This window comes from Seriola dumerili, unplaced genomic scaffold, assembly GCF_002260705.1.
Source record: "Seriola dumerili isolate Sdu_G_001 unplaced genomic scaffold, Sdu_1.0 BDQW01000003.1, whole genome shotgun sequence".
Lineage (NCBI taxonomy): Eukaryota > Metazoa > Chordata > Actinopteri > Carangiformes > Carangidae > Seriola > Seriola dumerili.
In genome coordinates this window covers 4,239,796-4,251,304 of record NW_019174258.1, presented here as the reverse complement: position 1 = coordinate 4,251,304, position 11,509 = coordinate 4,239,796, and the positions used below count along the sequence as shown (strand labels likewise).

At 41.0% G+C, this 11,509-nt stretch overlaps 1 protein-coding gene across 1 annotated transcript; it reads left to right on the top strand.

The window, feature by feature from the left end:
* Positions 1-119: 119 nt before the first annotated feature.
* Positions 120-11,150, top strand: abcb10 (ATP binding cassette subfamily B member 10). The gene is made up of 14 exons (XM_022740889.1): positions 120-1,060; positions 1,721-1,927; positions 2,086-2,288; positions 3,143-3,277; positions 3,757-3,903; positions 4,710-4,845; positions 4,955-5,050; positions 5,579-5,788; positions 5,908-5,987; positions 6,184-6,364; positions 6,600-6,643; positions 6,960-6,994; positions 7,232-7,290; positions 7,429-11,150. The coding sequence occupies exons 1-14, from the start codon at positions 625-627 to the stop codon at positions 7,620-7,622; spliced, it is 2,163 nt and encodes a 720-aa protein (XP_022596610.1). The 5' UTR covers positions 120-624; the 3' UTR covers positions 7,623-11,150.
* Positions 11,151-11,509: the final 359 nt, after the last annotated feature.

Sequence of the window (11,509 nt, the reverse complement as noted above, 5' to 3'; positions counted from 1 at the left end):
GTGTAAAAATTTAATGATGCATTTGTTTTGGGAACTCATTCACAAATTCTTAAGGCTGGGCCATACCGCTCTGGGTTTGCTTGGTTACGCCTGGGAAAGTTTGCCTGTATGCTCAGCCATTGACTTCCCCCATCGAGGAGCTGTAGTCGTGTGTACCTGCGAGCCACATCAGGGTCACCTTTCCTCTTTCCACTCTTTCACCCTCTTTACGGGAACATTTGTTTTTTTTCTCAGAGTGGTTTCGGTGTTGCTTGTGTTTCTGCTTCACCCGCCTCCGGCCAAATGTTGAATATTGGGCGACAGATGACAGTGACAGGCAGGGTGTTGGTAGCTGGTCGGTGATAAGAGATAACTGGGTGAAGGCGGCTGTTGGACGCAGATAAAACGGATAATAACGGTCTAAACTCGACAATGAAGCCACAACAAGCTCAACAACTGAACGACTATGGACACGGTATGTTGAGCTAACGACTGGGGGACTAAAATGTCTCTGAATGGACTTGTTCAACAAGAAACACCTCGACAACACCTATCACTGGATCTAATTCATCTCACTAATGCCGTACTTCCTTTACTTTTTCACTAATAAAGCTCGTATCTAGTCAGTAGCTGACAACTCAGAAGATGTGGCTTTTGATCCGTATGTCAGGGCGCTCACACGGAGTGCATTTATCCAAACTGAGGCTAACACAGCCTAGGATGTTATGGCTGGAGCACCGCCTGACCCTCTCAGCTGCCCTCCGGAGGAAGAAACAGTTGACCGGGGTCAAATCTGGGGTCCATCCGACACCCAGGCCCCTCACGTCGGTTCTGCCCTGCAGCCCAGTCAGAGGTCTCTCTGTGCTCCCTTCACACACCTCCAACTCAATAGCCCGAGCACGGACAGTCACACACACACCTGTTGCCTTTGCCAGCTCTTCTGCCGCCTCCACACCCACACCAGCCGGATCAGCCAAGACCCAAACGGGCACGGAGAAGGAACAAACGCCGACCACGGTCCCCTTGGAAGATGTGAAAAGGATTTTGGGACTCGCTCACCCGGAGAGATGGACACTGGCAGGTAAACTGTGTGTATATGTGTTTCTGAGACCAGGGACGTAGCAAAACGTTGAGGACCCTCTTTTCATTTACCTGTCTTGCATTACCGTTTATCCGTCCATGAAAAAACAAGGTCTGTTCATCCACAACCAACTATTTTGTGCTTCCCTGATAGAATAAAAAAAAACTTGTTTAAAGGCTGTCACTTTTATTGTAATGTTTTTTCCATTAAAGAAAAAAGTTGCGGGTTATGGTGAGTTAAATATCGCTTTTTGTCCGTCCAACGAGGTTTGTGGAGCTGTAATACAGTGTTCAGATGCTCTCCATTTTTCCCGTCATGTTATCTTGCAACTGACCTAAATATAGAAGAGGGATATGCACACAGTTAATGTCAGCTACCCCAAAGGAGGATGGGTTTTGATTTAGTATATGAAGGGAAAAATTAGCCAAATTATATTTCTGCTTGTTCCAGTTGGTCTCATACATTACAACAGTTGTTGTTGTTGTTGTAGTTAAATAACGACCTTCCATATTTGAAATTAAGACTTCCTTTGACAAATTGTAGCTTTGTTTTTACTTCACAATCATTCATCTGAGTGTATCTTTTGCTTTGAATTCTTGTTTGCTCTTGCTTTCTGATTTGTGTCTCTGTTTTCACTGTCTGTTCTTTTATCCTCTCAAGCTGCTGTAGGCTTCCTAACTGTGTCCAGTGCAGTAACCATGTCAGCTCCATTCCTCCTGGGTAAAGTGATTGACACCATCTACGCAACTGGAGCAGACACAGAGACAATGGCAGCCTCCCTAACATCGTTATGTATCATGCTGACGGGAGTGTTTCTGTGTGGTGGGGCAGCCAATGCCACCAGAGTCTACCTCATGCAGATCTCAGGTGAGACAAGGAGGGGGGTTAATACTGCAGAGGCACAGACACATTCACCTTGAATTCAGATGAATATTCTGCTGATTATGTGAATCAGCTGACTGTTTCAGTGAGACAGTATCTTACCTCTGTGTTCCTCACTAATGTCTTTTGTCCTCTCTCCTCAGGTCAGCGGATTGTTCGTAATCTCCGTACCTCCGTCTTCTCCTCCATCCTCAGACAGGAAGTGGCATTTTTTGACAGGAACAGGACCGGCGAGCTTATCAACCGCCTCTCCGCTGACACAGCTGTGGTGGGCCGCTCAATCACAGACAACCTGTCAGATGGGCTGAGAGCTGTTGCCCAGGCAGCTGCAGGTGTCAGTATGATGGTGAGTACATCACTCAGAGTGGTCCGCTGTGGTTGGTCAGGACAGGTTTGAGTGAGGAACTAACGGACATCTTTTATGAAGTGAAATAAATTTGTTAAGTCTTGCACTGCTGATGAAAATGAAATACTTTTAACACCAATTCTGCAAAGTAAGGACATACTAAATGTCCTATTAGCCACAAAAAGAAGGGTCGCTCCCAAATGTGTCTGTTGTTTTGATCAAACCTGATCATGAGAAAATGTAATCCTAATCTAAAATCTAACAGTCTTCCAGTTATAAAGTCTTAATTTGATGGTATACAAATGCTCACAATGTACAAGTCATTCAGTCATTCTCTCTATAATAATAGTAATGATGATACTACTACTACTACTATCACCTTTAACAATAATAAGGATAATGATAGTTGTGGTACCAGGTGTTGAGCTAGGTAGTAGAGTAGAATAGAGTAGATGTGAATTGTTTGACGTCTTTTGTTTGCATTTATCCACTCAGAGCTGTGGGTATGTGAGCCGAGAGTTAGACTATAGGATTGTCGGAAAACAGGTTTACAAAAATATTCCTTATCAATACAAGAAAAGCAGAAAACATTTACCAGCAGGTTCATCCTCATCTTTTCACTGACAGGAAGATGATAATGAACACAATGCATGCTCACGACATACAACTTGTTTTCCTTACAAGGAAGTAAAATTATTTCCTAGTACAATGAACTGAATGGAAATAATTACTGTAATTACTGTAAGAGCCATTGGGTGCGAACCTTCTGTTCCCACCTCCCTCCCTCTCCTCTCTTCTTTTTTTCTTCTCCTTTATTTTTATTAACTGCTGTATTTTTCTCTCTGCTCTTCTAGTTCTATGTGTCCCCCAGCCTTGCAAGCTTTGTATTGCTGATTGTTCCCCCTGTGGCCGTTCTTGCTGTAGGCTATGGCAGATATCTTCGCTCCATCTCCAAACGCACACAGGATGCACTCGCACAAGCCACACAGGTACAGTGCACTGATATACACCGACTGAAGGCACAGCTGAGGCGTAGTTAATGGTGGGATGTAAAGGAAAAGTGAGCAGGAGTTAAATGGTCGGAACATTGTGCGGTTTTTTGTATGTTTTTTTTGTTTTATAATCACATTATTGGTGCAGGGATTAATTAGATGTTATTTGAAGATGTGGTAGTTGAAAACAAGGAAGCTGCGACAAAATGTGAATGCAAAGTTTTGTCGATAAACCCAGTAATTATGCCTTTACAGTGTATGATTTAATGAAGGTCTTTTGTGAAAACAGCAGGTCTCATTAATGGTTAGTGAAGCCCTACTGTTTATGTCTATCTACCGGTAATATAAATGCTTCACTGCCTGTGGTAACTTGATTAAATTTGCAGAGTACATTTGCAATGTTGATCATGTAATTTCCTGTAGATAAAGTACTAATAAAACTGTGTGTGTGTGTGTGTGTGTGTGTGTGTGTGTAGTTAGCAGAGGAGCGTATCAGCAACATGCGGACAGTCAGGGCTTTTGGTAAAGAGCTGTCAGAGGTCAACACGTACACACAGAAGGCAGACGAGGTCCTCAGCCTGGCCAGGAAGGAAGCTGTGCTACGAGCTGGTTTCTTTGGAGTGGTAGGTTTGTGTGTGTGTGTGTGTGTGTGTCTGTGTCTGTGTCTGTGTCTGTGTCTGTGTGTGTGTGTGTGCGTCTTGTCAGTGATGATGCAAACCAAATCCACAGTTAGCAAATTAGGTATTGCACACATGCTTCTGCATTTTGCCACCTTATTTAAGGGTTGTTGCAATAAAACGTTACAATGTTTCACCATTTTTTCCACCAAGTATTTTCCAATCGTCCATACATGGTAAGAGAATAGATGAGCCCACTTGCATGATTTACTGTAGCTAGCCTTGCAGCTCCTAAGAAAACCTATAATTTCACCCCTATTTATGTCAGTGATATGAGAATATGAGAAAAACACATTTTAGTATAATGAAGTTCATCAGCACCACCAACAGCGTTCAAAATGAAGAGAAAAATTCATGAACACCACTCAGACACAGTATCAACAAAAACCATATACTGTATCAAAACATAACATTTATTGTTTGGCTATTGCATTGATTAGATTTAACTAATAGGATCTGATAAATTGGCAACTGAGTCCATAGATGGAAAAAAGCTCTTTCTCTCCCTCTCTGTCCTCTTCCTGAATGTGTGCAGTACTCCCTGCGTGTCCTGCCCCAGGCTGTTATTAAGCAAATAACATTAAAACGCCCAGTGGCCTGTAGTTAGTGACACAAAGATTAGCTTATCCAGCAAAGGGCCCAGATAGGTTCTCATCAGTGTAATCATTGCTGTGTCAGGGAGTAGCAGTGATGCCATATGTTGTGGTAATCAAATAACAAAGTGTGTGTGTGTGTGTGTGTTTGTGTTTCAGACTGGTCTCAGTGGTAACCTCATGATCCTGTCAGTGCTCTATAAAGGAGGCCTTCTGATGGCCAGCCAGCACATGACTGTGGGGGAGCTCTCATCGTTCCTCATGTACACCTTCTGGGTGGGCATCAGTATCGCAGGTATCACCCACATATGCACACTCTGAATCTCTTTATCTGTACCATGTTCATGTGTGTGCACTGTCACTATGATCGCTAATAGTTTTGTGTTTTTCTGTTTGATGCATAGGTCTGAGTTCATTCTACTCTGAGCTGATGAAGGGTTTTGGAGCCGGAGCCCGTCTGTGGGAACTGCTGGACAGAAAGCCTGAGTTTCCTCTAAATGGTCAGTGCACATATACACACGCACACAGGCAGGAGACTATTAACTTGCTACATCAATGATTACCCCATAAACACATCATTAACATCTTATAATTATTTGTGTATGTGGAAAATTGTTAATATTTTGTTGAGAACTGCATTTTTTCCTTGGATCGTTACTGCTAACAGAAAAGTGTAAGGTCTTAACTTTCCCTCCGTGTACATTGCCTGTCAGCGGTTGTTTCTCTAACTCTACAACTTTCAAAGATTCACTGCTTTTACTTTGCTGCTGTAAAACAGAAGTCAATATAAGGCATCAAACTTCTCTTGCCTTTAATTTATATTCATGTTTTTGACTACTTAGTGAATAAACATTATGTAATATTAATATTTTAAGGTGTAATGACTGTGTCTAGTATTTTTTTTCTTTTATCTCTGTGATCATTTGTTTTATTTCCACTCATTTCATTGTTATATTGTATTACTGTATCAAGTTAGTCAAGGGGTTTGCAAGTTAAATTACATAATCTATTTTTGTGCTTCTCCACAGAGGGCTTAGTGCTCCCTCCTGACCAGCTGAAAGGGCAGCTAGAGTTCTGTGATGTCTCCTTTGCCTACCCCACCCGTAAGGAGGCTCCTATTTTCCAGAACCTTAGTCTGCTGGTCCCAGCTGGGACCATCATGGCCGTGGTGGGATCCAGTGGGTCTGGAAAATCAACCCTGGTGTCAATGCTGCTCAGGCTTTACGACCCTGATGCTGGTGAGAGCAAGAGCTTGTTCAGCTACTGCTCACTCATTAATATGATGATGACAAACTAAAAAGTACAAGACTACCAATGAAACGTGTTGTTTTTTTACCTCCAAACAAAACCTCTTTAGGTATTATCAACATCGATGGTCATGACATCAGGGATCTAAATCCTTATTGGCTCAGGAGTCACATTGGAACTGTCAGTCAGGTAATGAGTGAATGTATAACTTGTTTATATTCCTATATGACAGCTCTCACAGCACACACATAAACCTGCCAGACGCACAACATATGTCGCACATTTCAATTTACTGCAAGTGGTGAAAAAAGATTAAGCATCTTTGAGTGAAGATTATCTCAAGTCATTCTCACATTCTCCCCACCTCCTCTCGCCTCTCCCCTAGGAGCCAGTGCTGTTTTCTTGTTCTATCAGGGATAACATTGCTTACGGTGCAGGGGACCCAGACGCTGTGACCACAGAGGACATCTACAGGGCAGCCAGAGTGGCCAACGCCTATGATTTCATCCAGGCTTTTCCTAAGGGCTTTGACACTATAGTGGGGGAGAAAGGAGTGCTGCTGTCAGGTGAGGAACAGAGGCAGAGGCACAACAGATTTATGATACCATCATCTATTTCACTGTTGATGCAAGGAACTGTATCTACAATAGTTAGTATATCATTTACTTTGTTTGGGTTGAGCAGTGTTCATCTGAAACTCATATTTGACGAGGTGGGACATTCAGTGCAGTAAATTTGAGCCCTGTGTGCAGTGTGTACATGTAAACATAACTGAAGTTAGCTTGTGTGTTTGTTTCTCAGGTGGTCAGAAGCAGAGGATAGCCATAGCTAGAGCTCTGCTTAAGGTAAGTACAGCAGCACTGTTGATTTACTTTTATCCTCATCTGAAGAAAGCATAGTTCTCGTCATACCTCTCATCTGCACATAACGTTTATCGTGCATTAACCCTGGTCATAGTAATTTACGGGTAGGTGATCCAAATCTGGATGTAGCTGCATGTCATTGCTCATAGTTTGTCTTCATCATTATCTTTTACTGAACCACAAAAATAACTTTAAAATGACGAGTGGAACCAGGATCTGTATTCTAGTCTCAGCTTTGCTTTTTTCTGTGAAACCTGAATTAGTATGTATAAACACTTCTTGTGTTTTCTCTCAACAGAATCCTAAGATCCTGCTTTTAGATGAGGCTACCAGGTGAGTCATGCCTGATTATGAATAATTACAGTAAAACTGGTAAGCAAAAGTGCTTTACTCGCAATACTTTCATTGTCTTAATCCGTATTGACTTTATTTGCTCCTGCACAGCAATACAACACAGTAAATCTGTATAGAAATTATGACGATGGTACGGCCTTTAAAACCTGGTGTCCATCATTCTGGTTAGAGACACTTGTTTGGTCGCTTGAAAAAAAACCCCTAATCTTTCCTCAGTGCACTGGACGCTGAGAATGAGTTCCTGGTCCAGGAGGCCTTGGAGCGCCTGATGGAAGGTAGATCTCTCTGTCTTTGTCTTTTATTTTACATCCACTTACAAAGAATAGAATTAACATTCAATACAGTTTACAGTGTTTTTCCTAATGAGACTCTTTGTTTCTTATTATGTCCTGCCCTTCTCACCCAATCAACAGGGAGGACAGTCGTCATCATCGCTCACCGTCTGTCCACCATCCAGAATGCGAACGCCGTAGCTGTACTGGATCAGCGACGTGTAGCTGAGTGTGGCCAGCACACAGAGCTGCTAAGCAACAGGCAAGGACTGTTTAGAAAACTGATGGAGAAACAGGCATTTCTACAGGAAGAACAGAAACGAGCCCTGTGCTGAGAGGACGGGGAGTATAGACGAGTGAAATAGGAGAATGAAGAAATCTGGAGGTGAGTTCGATGGCTTTGCTCCAGAATGGGTTGAAATGCCCCAAATGTTGAGAGATGGAGGGGGAGGGGAGAGAGGAAAAGATATATCCATTTTGTGTCTGGAATGGGAAGAGATGGGTAAAAGCTGAAGGAAAACAGAAATTACCAGAGGAGGACTACAGATGGGAGATATGGAAGCCATTGAGAAACATAAAGGGATTTTCTTCAATTCTTCAAGTGTCCCTTTACTACTGGAATGACAATGTCACATCACATAAAGAGCTGTTTGGAAAGGAAACACATGGTAATCCACAGAGAAGACCTAAGTACTGAAACATGGATCAGTGACACACTAGAGATGCTTTATTGTGAAAATATCTAATTCTACACTGAAAAAAGAAGACAGACAGACAGACAGACAGACAGACAGAGGCTAGGAGTGAAAAGGAGACACTCTTCACACTGGAGGCTCATGGCCAACGTGATTTAAATCACTGTCACTACCGTAGCTTTGGGGAAAAACCCCAACCCAGTTTGAAATATTCAGACCTGTGACAGAAATGTAAATGTGTCAGTGAGAATCTGGTGCAAAAGACAAACCTCTCTTTCATTCTCTGCTATGGGACACTTTAGTTTGTGATCACGTTTATGATTTTCTAAACTAAACCAAAAACAGTCCTGTATGTTGGATACATATGTATTTGTGTCTATGTATTATTGATTTTTTAACTTGAAGCTTGCAGAGCCCTTTTCTGTCCTTTTAGAGTTTTAAAAAGCCAATTTAAGCAGCTATTTGTCATGTTTACACTGTGGTGTAAAACAGGACTGAACACTATTCTGACATGTCTTGAATTGCCATGGGAAACATGAATGATAGTCCTGAAAGTCAAAGCTGTGGTGCTACACATAAAAAAAATAAAAAATTTCTCTTAACAAGGGACTTAGTACAATTAGATTCAGTCACTCTTGAGTTTTCCTTTCTTTTGATTTTTCTGACAGCCCTGAAACTGCTAAACGTAACCATCTTTATGTGAAACAAAAGGAAAAGTGCACAGTAACTTAAAGAAAGTTGACTGAGGCCTGGTAAGCAGCATCTTTTCTGGAGAATGTTCTGCTGCATTAGAGGAGGAAAGATACTGGAGGCATCTTCAAAGTCAGAGGTGATCTGTGTGTCATGTTCACCTCTCTCTTGACACTTGTCACTCATCTCACTTTCTAAAATCATTCATTCTGTCATTTGTTTCTAAGCTTTCTCAAAAAAGAATGTAATGTTACTCAACTTTCTCGCTCTAAACTATAGATTGTGGAAAAACAGAAACCAACATTAGGACTGAACATGTCTGACTGTATACGCTTTACCACTGTGTCTCTCGGTTTGTGACATGTTGTCCCCTTCATGCTCTGTTAAGTGGTCAGTGTGTACAGGATATCCTTTTGGCCTGCATTAAATTCTATATAAACAGCTCTAAAACCACGTAAATGTTAGCCTCCGCGTCCTTGAGCCAGCTAAATATTATAGCTGGCTTGGAGAGCCTGACTAAGAAGTAATGATTCTCCTCAGTAAATATTTGGCTTGTAAATGCCCACTTCACCGCTCAGGGAGAGTCTGGAGTGGACTAATTCAGAAGATTTCTTCTTAACCCTAAAGTGATTCTAGATTGGGTTTTTTCTACAATTGCTCACCAGACACAACTCAACACCATTGTTTTCAGCTGTAATACCCAGTTGTATATGTGTGATATCCTTTGTTTATTGACCTCAGAGCTGTACCGTGATGCTTGCAGCGCTTTTGATTTGGTGCCAGCCCAACTGCATTTAACAGATCATTTCTCAATGGCTCAAACACTATGAGAATAATTCTCAAAACGTGTTGGTACAGTGGAAGAACTTTCTGACACATCAATTAGATCTCATGATTGAAGAAATATAACAACATATAATCCACAATTTTTTTCCCTGTAAGATTGATCTCCTTTGGCCATTTGACTGCGATGACACGACAGCAAACGTGTACATTTCTCTGAAGGTTTTGATTGTCAAGTGGAAAGTTTCTTGTTTTGTTTTTTATAATAGGGGTTAGAAAGTTGAATCATTGTGGATGTAACTTTTCATTTGAAGGCAGCAATGCATGAAATGTCAGCATAAATTAATACAACACCAATTATTGGTAATCAGCCATTTGAATAGTCTCATACTATTGTCTGTATACCATAGTCCTCACGTTGTTCATTGATATAATTATTTATTAGAGTGTATAGACTGTATATCACTTAACGTTTTCGTTATAAGATGATTTATTATGGAGAATATTCCTCTTGATTTATTTTCTGTATTTGTACTTCTTGTTATTTCACCTAAAAGGCAAATAGTTATGACTTGAAACACAATAGATTTTCATGTCATCAAGATGTGTTAATCTACATTTTAAAACTAAATTTCACTTTAAATGATGCCTTGAACATCGTCTCTGAACATCACACGTCCAGATCTGTTCTCCATCACTAATATCACCAAACCTTTGATCTACTGAAATTAAATAGAGATAATTTTTGTTTTGTTTGTCATGTAACTTCACCTCTCAGTCCGGTCTACAGTAACAGCTGAAGTTGCTTCGTCAGTTGATAACGGGTCTATGTCTGATTATAAATCACAGAAGACAGCTAACTTGTATCTTATGAGTTATAAATAATGTCACCGAAATGATGTACATGTATGTTGGATTTTTAATGATTTTGTGTTTGCTAAATTATTATACTTCTATGTAAAGATAAATGAAGTGAAATATTAAAAGTTTTTGTTTGTGGGAAAAACTGTATTTTTTTAATACAGTACTTTATTTTTTATCTGGAAAAAGAGTGGTCATAAATCACCATCCTCTACAGAGCTTCTAGAAATAATGAGAGGAGGAGCAACAGAGTGAGTCGTCCTATTTCATTCAACTCAGCATATTGACATTTTAATGAGACCTTCAGTGTAACACACTCAGTTTTTCTCTAACGGTCTCATCAGTAACTGTCTGTTTCATGCATTATGTCAGGGTGTCAGTAGGTGGCGCTGGTGCTTCATACTCTGAGCTACAGTGACACTCAGGAGGTGTTCCACTGCTCTCTGCCGGTTCTTGGCATCAGTGTTCACTCAGTCCTTCATACCAAAATAAAACTTCATGGTAATGATGTGAGTAATGTGTACTCAGCTGTCGGTAGGTCGTGTTGACAGTGTGATGAACTTCTCATGCACATTGTCCCCTCAGCTGACACTCGGATAAGTCCTGGGGAAGCAGTGCATGAAAGCAATCACTGGGTTTATTGTCTGTTGTAAGTGTGTGGAGAACCTGAGGGACAGGTTAAGAGTCTACCAGGATTAATCAAGTACACATCAACCAAGTTAGATATTGTAATTCATGTTCAGTTGTTTATTTGATGTGACTTAAAAATGATTTCAAAACAGTACAGTCACAAAATGCAAAGTCATGCTGTAAAACACCTCTGAAATAAAACTTTGGAATATTTTATGAATGGCACTCTTCCTTCAGACATGTTCATGAATGTTCATTATTGACCTTTGGTTTATGGTGAAGAAAATCATAAGCCTTGATTCTTTTCACCTTATTCCTTTTGACAGTTTGATCTCTGATCATTAACTTACTTCTCTTACTTCTTCATCTCAGTGGCATTCTCCTTAAAACTCAGCAGTGGGTTGACCCCTCCAGCAGAGGCAGCAGTTGTGCTCCTTTTCCTCAGTGCTGACCAGGTGCTGTTCAGCCCTGCATGGGTTTCTAATTCCAGCTCCATGTGCTACAGCTCCCCTCACTTTTCTCTGTATCTACCCCAGGCTATTTGAGGAACTACAGGAAAAGAG